The 13,754-nt window shown below is 45.0% G+C and overlaps 1 protein-coding gene across 1 annotated transcript in view; it reads right to left on the reverse strand.

The window, feature by feature from the left end:
* Positions 1 to 13,749, reverse strand: part of RPA1 (replication protein A1) — a 45,029-nt gene extending 31,280 nt beyond the window's left edge. Inside the window, exons 1-5 of the mRNA XM_069944595.1 lie at positions 13,601 to 13,749; positions 13,372 to 13,419; positions 10,231 to 10,309; positions 9,330 to 9,438; positions 8,912 to 9,000 (exon numbers count right to left, since the gene is read on the reverse strand). Of these exons, the coding sequence (XP_069800696.1) occupies positions 8,912 to 9,000; positions 9,330 to 9,438; positions 10,231 to 10,309; positions 13,372 to 13,419; positions 13,601 to 13,636 (361 nt within the window). The 5' untranslated portion in view covers positions 13,637 to 13,749. The remainder of the gene's footprint in view (positions 1 to 8,911; positions 9,001 to 9,329; positions 9,439 to 10,230; positions 10,310 to 13,371; positions 13,420 to 13,600) is intronic.
* Positions 13,750 to 13,754: the final 5 nt, after the last annotated feature.

Consider the following 13,754-nt stretch of genomic DNA (forward strand, 5'->3'; position numbering starts at 1 on the left):
GAGGATACTGCTCATGAGCTCCCCGTTCCTAACTGACCAATTCCTCTAACCGTGCCAATTGATCACAGTTTGTCTCACATTCTGGCAGGGTGGGGGTCTTGGGAATTTAAATGTAATGGAACTAGCAACTTGGCTACAGTAAGGAGAAGAGTTGCCAAATCTGTAGTTTTAGGGCTAAACGTCTGGGACGGGAGCCACAATAGGATCAGAGAGGGTATGAGCTCTATTTCGTCGGTTGTCACTTTTACCATGGTCTCCAACTTGATTTCAAAACAGTTGTATAGTAGGGCAATCCCACCATATGTGCTTATATGTGCCAGCTGTTTGGAAGCACCTCCAACATAAATCTGTGAGGGATGTGATCAGGAGATATAGCGTGGGAAACTGCAGCAGCTATGCTATCCACTCCCTAACTATCTCTGTGATGGCTAATTCCAACAATGTAAGTCTATGAGGCTACACTGTCAGAACTATTGGCCGATGAGTGGATAGCACAGCTGCCAATCTCTCTGATGATCACAGCATGTCTCAGCAGCGACAGGCCACTGTGATCAATAACTTCTGACAAGCCAAAAGTTACTTTTAATGACTAATTCTTTAATGCTTTTATTTACCATTATGTACAAAACAAACGCATAGGAGCCACATTTAAACAGCAAAACAACGGCCAATTTCCCACAGGGCACAGAATATCCTGAACATAAATCAGTAGTCAAGTGGCACTCCTAACAGACAGACGCGTGATGTGTGGAGTTTGTTCTAAATATCTAAGCAACTGGGAGTTATGACATAAGTGCTAAAAATACAGACTTATGATTTATGCAGGAAAAAACTGCTATAAATACAAAGACCTGCAGGAAGGAGAGCTCTCACATCACAACACAGTAACCTGTAAACACCACGTCAACTAGCAACGTCACCTTCTATATCAAAAGACGACGTACCCGATAATACATTGCTCATGCAGGCAGATGGCTGTGAACAACAGATGTAGCAATACGCAGACATGACAATTCACAGATGAAGTTTTGCGGGGCTTAGAATCAATACAGAATCACATGCGTTACACTGCTACGATCAACGGCGGGAATAGTGGTGGATAAAGAAGGCATGTGGGGCGGAATATTCTAGCAAACTTAGGATCAGATACGGCCACCACTATTTTTCTGAACAAATGGAAAATATCCAGAATCACTCCTGGCTTACAGGTGGGCAGTTCTAGATTTACAACATTTCTCAACTAGACTAACTGGAGCGTAGATTGTAAACATGCAATTAAAGGGGTTGTCCAGCGAAAACCTTTTTCTTTCCAATCAACTGGTGTTAGAAAGTTATACAGATTTGTAATTTACCTGTATTAAAAAATCTCAAGTCTTCCCATACTTACTGCTGTATGTCCTGCAGGAAATGTTATTTTATTTTCAGTCTGACAGTGCTCTCTGCTGCCATCTCTGGCCGAGACAGAAACTGTCCAGAGCAGGAGAGGTGGGATTCATATAAAACTGAGACAGAGTTCCTGTCTCGGCCAGAGATGTCAGCAGAGAGCACTGTGTCAGACTGAAAATAAAACAACATTTCCTGCAGGACATATAGTAGCTGATAAGTATGGGAAGACTGGAGTTTATTTTAATAGAAGTAAATTATAAATCTATAAAACTTATCAGTTGATTTGAAAGAAAAAGATTTTCGCTGGACAACCCCTTTAAAGGGAACCTGTCACCCCCCGTGCCGGGGTGACAGGCTCCCGACCGCCCGTTAGAGCCCCCTATACTCACCTAATCCCGCTTCTGGATCTGGTCGGGTGATGAAGATCTCAGCCGCTGCAGGCCAGCGCGCGCGCTGAGAGATGAGTCCAACACCCATAGAGAATGACAGGAGTCGAGCGCTCCGTCATTCTCTATGAGCGTTGGACTCATCTCTCAGCGCGCGCCGGGCTGCAGCGGCTGAGATCTCAGTCACCCGACCACCTCCAGAAGCGGGACCCGGCGGGATTAGGTGAGTATAGGGGGCTCTAACGGGGGTCGGGAGCCTGTCACCCCGGCACGGGGGGTGACAGGTTCCCTTTAAGGAGTAGGTAAAGGGGTATTGCCTGCTGACCAAGTCATCCTCTAATGACAAAATAAGGGACAACCGGCTGCTTATGGTGGAGGTCCAGCCCCTGAATGTCCCAAAAACAAATCTGTATACATAATGATGGGGCACTGTCGTTGCTCTATTTTGTAATGGGCTGCTGAACATTGCCAAATGCCCATAGAAAATTGTAATAAATTTAAATCTCAATTTTTTTTTTTCCCTATCCCTACTCTTCCCTGTAGTAGACCCTAACCCCACACCCTCCTCCTTGTAAACAAGAAGAGAAGAGCTGCCAGTGTCTGTAAATACTGTAGCAGTGTGGTGTCTGTATATACAGCATCAGGGCCAGCAGTGTGTACATGAAGGAGACCGCCACAGTGCATACAGAGACTGTACATACTGTGACAGTGCAGCATATGTGGCAGTACACAGCACCAGGGCAAGCACTGTATATACTGTGGCAGTCTCCTCCATGTACACTGTGCCAACTCTCTGGGCCCTGGCGCCTCTGCAAAACAAGCTAGTTGCGAGGTGCAGCCCCTCACCCCAGCCCACTGCCGTACTCAGGAAGTTATGTAGATTTATAATTTACTTCTATTAAAAAAATCTCAAGTCTTCCTTACTTATTAGCTGATGTTGTGCAGGAAATGTTGTTTTATTTTCAGTCTGACACAGTGCTCTCTGCTGACATCTCTGGTCGAGACAGGAACTGGTCTCGGTTTTCTATGAATCCCCATAGGAAACCTCTCCTGCTCTGGACAGTTCCTGTCTCGGCCAGAGATGTCAGCAGAGAGCACTGTGTCAGACTGAAAATAAAACATTTCCAGCACGACATACAGCAGCTAATAAGTATGGGAAGACTTGTAATTTACTTCTATTAAAAAAAAATCTCAAATCTATATAAAACGGACACCAATTGATTTGAAAAACAGATTTTCGCTGGACAACCCCTTTATGACCCAGCCCAAAATGACCACGACAATTTTCATTTTTGCATTTTCCTTTTTCCGCCTTCTAACAGCACTGTTATTTCTCCACCCATAGGGTCATGTGAGAGCTTGTTTATTTTATGGAACAAATGTACTTTGTAATGGTGCCGTTCAATCTACCATAACATGTATGACAGACACCCATATATATTATTTATGAAAATAAAAGTTTGTGAAATTTAAAAACAAAATGCAATTTTGAACCTTTGGGGGTTCTTGTTTCTACATAATGCACTTTACAGTAAACGTGACATGATACGGTTATTCTATAGGTCAGTCCGAAGCCAACGATATGCACATTTACACAGATTTTCTACTTTTTTTTTAGTTAAAGCTGTTTTTTTGCTAATTATTAAAATGGCGCTATTATGATTCTTATTACACAGCTATGGGGCTGTATGGAATGTCATTTTTTTTTTTTTTACCACAAACTCTACTATTAGTCACTTTTTTGTTTTCCCGAAGATCTCCTTTAATTTGAAGCCTAGTGAGCAAAATCAAAACTGCAATTTCAGGATGTTATAATTTACAAGAATAGAGTGCCACTGTGCAGTAAAACGTGAGAAATTGTACTGGTGTTATAGTAAAAAAATAAAGAAGCCATTCTTACCTGTCCACAAACCCCAGGTGCCCTTCTGTGGAGTCTACTGGTCCCCCACTCAATGACAGATAGCTCAGCCAACCACTGACTAAGATGGGTCAATGATTGGCTGAGCGGGCCGTCACCGCTAAGACAGTAACAGGCTAGAAAGGCTTATTTTTTTTAAATAGTAACAGCACTTTGTCTTAAAGGGAATGTGTCACTTATTTTTTTCTTTTTTTATTATTTTTGTTTCATTTCATTAATATTTTTAAAAATAGTTAGACTTTGATTCCTGTTTTTATATTTTGTAAAATTAACAATAATGTGCTTTCCTGGGGGCTGCCATTTGCAATTGCATCTGTGTATGTCTCCCTGCACGACAAATACACAAGTTGCTTTATGGCAGCCCTCAGTACATTGGAGTCAATGGACGGCTCCCGTCCCATCTGCTACAATGTAGCTGAGAGCTGACATGAGCAGCTCACACACACAGGGAGCTGCAGAGGGAGCCAGACGCCATAGTTGTGGAGCCCCCAGAGAAGGTACACAGTGCCGCTAGCCGCTCTCCCCCTCCTCCTGCTCGGGCTGTGAGACTGATCTGATAATGAGCCGGCAGGACTCAGCTCTGTGCAGGAGGATGGGGGAGGGGACGCACAGAGACTACAGTGCTACATGCTGGGACAGGGGAGCTCGGTCTCAGGAGATAGTGGATGGAGGAGGCAGAAAAGTGTCACTGACCAGAGTAATAAAGATAAAACCTTACAGTGTGTTAACCCCTTCCTTCCCAATGTCAGGACACGGCCTGTAGCTACTACACTGCATCTGCATATGTAATGCAAGGCTAACATGCTATAGATGGGATATATATATGACCTGGCAAAGAATTTCATTTTAGCTCCCACACAATTAGCAGCAGCTGAGGTCTAGTAAGGGATTCTGCAGCAGCTGAGGTATGAGGTTCTGCAGCAGCTGAGGTGTATATGAGGTTCTGCAGCAGCTGAGGTCTAGTAAGGGGTTCTGCAGCAGCTGAGATATGAGGTTCTGCAGCAGCTGTGTATATGAGGTTCTGCAGCAGCTGTGTATATGAGGTTCTGCAGCAGCTGTGTATATGAGGTTCTGCAGCAGCTGAGGTCTAGTAAGGGGTTCTGCAGCAGCTGAGGTATGTGGTATGAGGTTCTGCAGCAGCTAAGGTGCAGTATGGGGTTCTGTCGCAGCTGAGATGTAGTATGGAGGTTCTACAGCAGCTGAGGTGTGTGTTATGGTCAGAGGCTACTGGAGCCTGAGCCGGGAGCTGCATGTGGACGGAGATCTGAGGGTAGCTTTGGAGCACCAGGAGCAGCTGTCAGGAGACCCACCTGTCTGTATGAGCGCGCGCTAGATCTCCCCGCATGGGTGTGCGCGCTAGATCTCCCCGCATGGGTGTGCGCGCTAGATCTCCCCGCATGGGTGTGCGCGCTAGATCTCCCCGCATGGGTGTGCGCGCTAGATCTCCCCGCATGGGTGTGCGCGCTAGATCTCCCCGCATGGGTGTGCGCGCTAGATCTCCCCGCATGGGTGTGCGCGCTAGATCTCCCCGCATGGGTGTGCGCGCTAGATCTCCCCGCATGGGTGTGCGCGCTAGATCTCCCCGCATGGGTGTGCGCGCTAGATCTCCCCGCATGGGTGTGCGCGCTAGATCTCCCCGCATGGGTGTGAGCGCTAGATCTCCCCGCATGGGTGTGAGCGCTAGATCTCCCCGTATGGGTGTGAGCGCTAGATCTCCCCGTATGGGTGTGCGCGCTAGATCTCCCCGTATGGGTGTGCGCGTTAGATCTCCCCGTATGGGTGTGCGTGTGTGAGCTGCCTGTATGAGTGTGCGTGTATGAGCTGCCTGAGTGTACATCAGGGAGGAGCAAATTAGTGGTAGTTGTGAAGTGCTTCGCTTCGCATGGCCGTCGGCTTGTCAGCTGGCTGCATTTGAGTTCTGCTCTGCATGTCTGGATAAGTGGGATACAGTCCTGGGTGAAGTTTTGCAGGACTGTATCCAGATTTTCGAGTCATCTGGAGCAGAGCTGAGGTGTATTATGAAGTTGGCTGGGGACACACTTCTATCAGTATCTGTACTGCTATACAGACAACAACAAAATGGCACTGCTCCTTCCCCCTCTTTGTTCTGTGAAAAGAAGGGGGAGGTGATGATGTCACAGCAGTAAAGCAGAGACTGCCTCTTTTCAGCAGCTGTATTTCAGGTTACTTTTTACCTGCTGGAGCTCCCCCTAGGGGCCATCAGTGGTAAATATGAAAAATTAGATCATTAATTTTTCATATTTCCTTACATGTAAAAAATATAAATAACGCATATAAATTAACCAAAAACAACAACAAATGTAATTTTAACACTTTCCAATTTTTTTTTTTTTTTTTTGTGACACATTCCCTTTAAGTTTTAGAATGCTATGGCACTCCATTCTCGCAGTGGAATAAAAATGTGCTATGGAAATGGAGTGCCATACACTTTGTTAGTTATATTTGTAGCGGATTTCTGTACGAAATTTGCAGAGAGAAATCCACGGCGATATGGTATGCGTGAACGTAAAGGGTATGTACTCTGAGAAAATGACTTCTGTTTATATAATGTTTTTATGTCAAACATTGTAGGAATCATTTAAATTTTCCATTTTTCTATGTTCTAAAAAGTAACCCTGGTATCTTGCAGTTTTTTTATTCACCACTGGGTCTATAACTAAGCTGAGACTTCCTGTTCTGTCTGTGGTGATAAGAAAAGCCTGCTGTAAAGTGATCTGTACAGCATTACAGCGACATGTAACACCAGTAGATAGATCACATCAATACAAGACAATAGCAGCTCCCGGTAAAATGACCTTTACAAAAGGTCACAGAGTAATCTCAGCAATGTTTCACATTCATCTCAAGGGGACAGAATGTATTTTCGTTTATGTCCATGAGGCCTGCTGTAAAGGAGGTCACTAAATGCTGTTAAAAACAGCTCAAGCAAGGTGACAGCCCCCATAAGTCAGGAAGTAGAAACAGATTAGAAAAAATTAATACTTTTAGTATCTGCCTCTAATTCGTAAAAAATAAATATAGGTGATAAATTCCCCTTAAAGTAAATCTGACGCATCGCTCGATCAAAGCAGGGGTCAGGGCTTAAAGAGGTTATTCACCAAAGAAAAAAAATTAAATGCTAGTTGGTCTTATTTACCAAGTCCCCCTGAGTAGATTGAGTCATCTCCTGCCTTTCTTGCTGCTGTCACTCCTGAGTTACAGGTTTTCCTAAAAGCCGATGTATAACCAAGATAGGAAACTACATTTCCCATCGTGCATCTCCCTAATTGGTCTGTTTGCGTGCTCACTCCTTTAGCTTTCTTTCCTGCCCACTGCTTTCATTACTATTGCACAGTAAACACAGGATTTTTTTTCACCGATTTTGCATCACATCACCCCAATATGTATTTCATACTAGCTGATGATAAAGCAGAGCTGAAACGCACATGGTGTGCTGCATAACGGGCATCTGTTTGCAGGTACATATTCCTGCATTCACTGACAGCAAGCAGAGATGGAACTATAACTTCATATTACAGAAACCTAGGCTCAGAGACACATGTAAGTCTATGGAAGCAGCACAGGTGCATGGAGATGTCTCCAGGGGGTCAGGTTACCAAGTCATTAGACAGCTAACCCAACCCCCAAGAGAGGAGATCACAGTCCTGTGACTACAAAGGGAGGGCAGTGGGAGCTACTCGTGGTCAGAGTGGACCCAGAGTAGAGAATTTTAGACATCCAGAGCGGATAAGAAGAAAAAAAAAAAGGGAAATGGTGCACGGTTATACATGTATTAATGACATAGGGTGGTATTGGGAAGGGTGACTGTTTAAAATATTGTTTTGTTACCCAGATAACACCTTTAAAGTAACTCAGTACCCACAATCTGACCCCCTCCAAAGCCTTTGTACCTTTGGATAGCTGCTTTTAATCTAAGATCTGTCCTGGGGTCCGTTTGGCAGGTGATGCAGTTACTGTCCTAAAAAAAAGCAACTTTTAAACTTGCAGCTCTGTGCCCAACGGCCGGGGCTTAGAATATCTGTGCCCTAACTTTGCACCACCCCTCCGTCCCTCCTCCCCACACTCTTCATCATTAGGAATGCCACTGGAACATTTTCTCCAGTCTGAACACTGCACAGGTGCCTTAACGGTCCAGCCCATGTGCCGGGCTGACACAGGTGGGGAATAGGAGACAATCTTCCTGGAGCATTCCTAATGATGAGGAGGGTTGGCGGGTTAGACAGAGAGGTTGTGCCAGCCTAATGCATACACAATCTCGGCCACGCCCATTGGCCACGGCGGTGCCAGTGTAAAAGTTGATCTTTAGAACAATAACTGCATCACCTGCTGAACGGACCCCAGGATAGATCTTGGATTAAAAGCAGCTATCCAAAGGTACAAACGTTTTTGTTTTTGTTTTGGTTTTGTTTTTTTTTTTTTTTTGTTTTTTTTTTGGGGGGGGGGGGGGGGTCAGATTGTGGGTACAGAGTCGCTTTAAGGTCCCCCCCATCTTCCTGTGTTAACAGATGTGAGGCCCATAATAAAAGGCAAACAGAAAGCACTTACACACATATAGCCAAGACATCAGTTTCCAGATCACACAGCAGTACATTCATTACCCTAGTGAGCTGCAGTTTTGACATCTGGCATCCTCTTCTTCGGCTCTTCCTTCCAGCCACTATCAGTGGCTGGACAGGGGAGCTGGAGAAGAGGATGCCGTATCACAAGCAGCAGTGCATTAGGCAAGTATGCACTGCTGTGTGTTTGGCAGACTGACAGCAAGGATACATGTATATTTGTGCTGTAAGTTTCAATGGCTGCACAAACGATACATGAATCTTTTGTGCAGCCTGGCCGGCCACCCAATTAATTCCGCTATGTAAAGGCAATACTAACAAGTGCAGAACTCGCTGATGGGCGCTAGTTTGCGGTGGCCAATGGGTGAACAATCACCTCATGTATAAGGTCCCTTAGAGCAGTAATGTCAACTGGCCCTCCAGCTGTTGTAAAACTACAATCCCATTATGCTCCGATAGCGAAAGCTTTGGGTTTAGCTGACAAAGCAAAGTGGGAATTCTGACGCCTTAGATCTCATTAATAATTTATTTTTTTATGGCAAGTCTGTGTCCAGATCTGCACAGTGTGAACAAAGCCTGAGGCTAGATCTCTTAAAAAGACTATAAATGTGCAAATACTAGGAAGCCAATTTTAAATTTATTACCATCATTGTAAGGTTGAGGATTTCCAATCTTTCCATGGACAGAATCAGCGGGCTTCAACACATCCATTTCCATTATTATGATCACCCGTCTACATAAACAAATGAGAAGACATAGAAAGTAAGGCTAAAAAGATGGGTGGGGGTAATAACCCAAACATGAATAGTGTGACAACAACATTACTCACATGAGGTCACTTTTTTTTAACCCGCAGTGTTATGAAAGTCAACAATGTTCATTAAGGGGCTAGCTGACTCACTGCCTTTATGGAGACTAGCTGCAGTCGTTAAAATATTTCAAAATACAGCATCAGGAGTTAGAAAATCAGATGCTCAAGAGGTCTATACCCCATGAGGCACTTCAGCAACACAATTTTAATAAACAGAAAAAGTGGCAAAGCAAAACTATAGGGCTAAATACCTTCCATCTTTCAAGTTGTTCACAATGTATCGTGAGACCTGACAGATGCAGTTAGCTGCAAGGAGATTGTCGTCCACAAGAGAGTTCAGCTGCGTTGCCAACATAAAAGCTAAAACATAAGAACAGTAATAAGTGGAATATATTGGTTAAAGTATTTATACAAACAGGGAAAAACAGTTCTCTGTGAAGCAAAATTGTGGCCACCCCATAAGTCTCACTTATAATATCCCATTCACCCCTCTAGTCTCAGGTCACGTGTGAGAAAAGCTTTCATTCCTGTCTCCCAACATCTCTACCTTGGGTGCAATTCGTTCCGACATGACTTAAAGTGACAATGTCACCCCCTTTGTGCATTCTGACATCTCTACACAGGTGTAATGGGTAAATTTAGCGGTTTTCATACCTTATTTCATATCATACATCATGTTGCTTGTTTAAGTAAAAAGTCATCTTTTATTAACTGCAGATTATGTTAAGTGGGCGGGGCCTTGCGGCATTAGCGCCACTTAGCCCCGCCCACAATGCCACCCTGACCAGCCATTGGAACAGGCTGGCCTAAAGGTCTAGGCCCCACCCCCTCTAGGCCAGCCCACCAATGGCCATCAAGAGGGCAGGGCCAACAGTTGCATTGTGGGTGGGGCTAAGTGGTGCTAATGCCGTGAGGCCCCGCCCACTGCAGTTCATAAAAGATCACTTTTTACTTAGCACCATGACGTATGATATAAAATAAGGTATGAAATCCGCTAAATTTACCCTTTACACCTGTGTAGAGATGTCAGAATGCACAAAGGGGGCGAGTGTCACTTTAAGGACACAATAAAAACATAGGAATATGTACATCTAGAGAGAGAGATTTCTAGAGACTTTGAATACATTAAAAACACAACCAAGAAATACTCACATGAAAGAGTGTTCAGTCCATCACTCATCAGCAGTCGATATCGGGGAGGACCATTGGCAGTGTTTATGGGACGGGTGTTCTAGAACAAAAGTTAAACATCTTTTTTTAACTGCAGATGGTAAAACAGAAGGCCCAACAAACCGCACTGACTGAAAAGGGTTCCATCGGTTTTCCCTTTTATGCACTATCTTCTGGATTCAAATGGGACCAAGCAGGGGTACATGTGGCTGCCCAATGTCTTATTAGGGTATCTATTCCCAAGAATGACCCTTGTGCAGTAACAGAAGCCCCTACAAAAACAATAAATGGAGGCCAGCTCCCCTAACTTCCATTCTAGATGTGAGAAAGCTTGTTTGTCGGCTCATCACGGACTCTTACACCGGATGATTATTGGATAAATGAGACAAGAATGCTCATAATCAATAGTCGGCCTGTGTAAAATGGCACTAAGACTTTGTTCACATCTGTGCCACAGGCTCTGTTTGGCCTCTGACACAGAATCCATTTAAAGGAGTTAAAATATTTTTATTTTTAAATCAACTGGGGCGAGAACTGTGCAGAGCAGTAGCAAGTCTCCCATAGAAAACCTCTCCACCTTTAGACAGTTTCTGACACCATGCCAGACTGGGAAGAATACACCACTTCCTGCAGGACATACAGCAGTCGAAAAGGACTTTGTTTTGCTTGTTTTTTTAAACAGACGTAATTGATAAATCTGTACAGATTTCTGAAGCTTATTGATTTAAAAGAGAATTCCCGACTCCCAAGCTGTGGCTGCTGGAGGATGATGGCAGGGGGACACTGAGGGAAACAGGACACTGAGCATCCCTCTGCCATCATCCTCTCCAGCAGCCACAGCCCGCACAGCTCTAGGAGTCGGGTCGTGACATCACCATGTTATCCAGGAAGTGACATCACCATGTTATTCAGGAAGTGACGCTTTGATACAGTAGCAAGTGCAGGGAAAAAGCACTTTATAAGCATTTCCCGTAATAAGTGTATATTGGTGATTTGTATAACTTTGGGGGGGGGGGGGGGGCAATACAATGCTTTAATAAAAATTTTCACCGGACTTCTCCTTTAAGAACCATTTTGTGTCTCAAAAGTTCCCAATTAAATATTGGAGGGGGCCGGACAGTATAAGTCCAATTTGAATGCATTATAATGAAAGAACAATGAAAACCATGGTGGAGCCCTCAATGGGGAGTTCAGAGTTCCAAAAAGTGGCAAGCACAATTACATCTAGATTCATCACACTGGCTCGATCAGATGTTAAGTGTCACTGTTGTGAATTTTTTTTTTTTTTTTCAGAAATCAATAGTCCAGGCGATTTTAAGAAACTTTGTAATTAGGTTTATTAGCCGGAAAATGCCTTTTTATCATGAAAGAGCAGTTTGAAGCTCTCCCCCCCTGTCTTCATTGTTCTCCTATGGAGAGAGCTAAATACAAGACCAAAACAGAACAACAAAGTTAATCTACAAATGCCTCACCCTTTATCTCCTCTGACAATCACCACTGACCTCTCTGAGCTCTGATTACAGCTGTCACCCAGCTCCGTGCCTGTAATCCTCTGTTATCTGCTTTCTGCCTCCTCCCTCCTCCCCCCTCCCTAGAACAGAAAGCACGTCTGATGCAACAAGTCACAATTTCCTGATTTTTTGCAGTGGATGGAAAAGAGGAGGGAGGGGGGGACCTGGGAAAAGTCTTTTTAAATGCAGATAATGGCATATTTGGCTAATAAACCCAATTACAAAGTTTCAGATTCAGCATAATCTATTGAAATCCCTGTTCTTAGGTGTCCAGTGGGTGATCCTAACATTGGATGACGAAGGCTTCACTTCCTGGATTAAATGGTGATGTCACGACCCGATTCCCAGAGCTGTGCGGGCTGTGGCTGCTGGAGAGGATGATGGCAGGGGACACTGAGGGACACAGGACACTGAGCATCCCCCTGCCATCATCCTCTCCAGCAGCCACAGCCCGCACAGCTCTGGGAGTTGGGTCGTGACATCACCATTTAATCCAGGAAGTGAAGCCTTGATGCAGTAGTAAGTGCAGGGAAAAAAGCACTTTATGTGCATATCTCATAATAAGTGTATATTGGTGATTTGTATAGCTTTTTTTGGGAGGGGGGGGGGGGGGGGAATACTTTAATAAAAATTTTCACCAGACCTAAAGGGAACCTGTCACCCAGCATTGCGGCACAGAGCCCGCCCAAAGCCTCGGATACTTACCCTTTGCTGAAAGTCCCACTCCTGGACCCGGTCCCGGGACGGAGATATCGCTGTCGGCAGCCCTGCGCGCGCGCTCCAAAGAGGAGTCCGACGCCCATAGAGAATGACGACTGAATCATTCTCTACGGGCATCAGACTCATTTCTGGTAATTAGCATACAGCGTGCACTCACCTTCCGGCGCCGATATCTCTGTCCGGGGACCGGATCCAGGAGCGGGACTTGCAGCAAAGGGTAAGTATCCAGGGCTCCACCAGGGGTGTCGGGCGGGCTCTGCGCCGCAATGCCGGGTGACAGGTTCCCTTTAAGTGTCTGCTCACACTTACATCGAGGCTTTTGTTTATTACTAAAGATGAACGCAACTCGAGCGTGCTGGAGTCTGATCATTTGGCATCTGAATACTGGTGGCTGAAGTTGTCGGTCATAGCCTGTATACATGTTTTGTCAGCTCTCCAAGGCCGCATCCAGCTTCAGCCATTGGTAACCAAACGCTGAATGATGGGACCTGAGTATTCCCCAGTGGCCCTCGTCTCTATTTATATATATATATATATATATATATATATATATATATATATCTATCATATAACAGGACCAGAATATGCTGCCAGACCCCACTGATTCTGTGACATACACATCAGCAAGCTGCCAACATATAGAAGTACAGGCTCCATTCACTAGCTAGTGACTATGTTCAGCCAATCCGTATACATCACCATAGCACTCTAACAGGCTGCTGAGTATACGGGACACAGAGGAATACAATTAGTGTGTGAACATGCCTCTATACTGAGGTGTGCTGTGTGGCTTCACCTCACCAGACACTAACGGTACAAACTGCAAAGTCTACAGCAGGTGTGAACAGAGACTTACAGAGGAGAAATGAGGGGATGAATGTTGTATACTTACAATGACCTGCAGAATAGGCTTGGAGGACGTATCTCCCTGCAGGATGGCCTGGAAGAAGAGAACATATGCTGTGCTCAATAACATATACTATGTAAGCACTGTATATAGCGAGTATACAGCAGATGTAACTCTTGTCTATGGGATATAACGTTACACAGACACCAGCCCCGCAGATTATACAACTACATTAGACCATATTGCGCAGTTGGCGCAGCCCTCGCCCGCTCACCGCTATGGAGCCCTCGCTCAGCTTCGGTAACGCCATCGTCCGCTCACAGCACCGTACAATGTGTCCGGACCTGTCTGCCGCTCAGCGCGCGCCTAACTCCCCTCAATTGCCTGGCGCCAAATCCCACGTCCAGTCACGCTGAGTGACAGCGCAG

This window comes from Dendropsophus ebraccatus, chromosome 11, assembly GCF_027789765.1.
Source record: "Dendropsophus ebraccatus isolate aDenEbr1 chromosome 11, aDenEbr1.pat, whole genome shotgun sequence".
Classification (NCBI taxonomy): domain Eukaryota; kingdom Metazoa; phylum Chordata; class Amphibia; order Anura; family Hylidae; genus Dendropsophus; species Dendropsophus ebraccatus.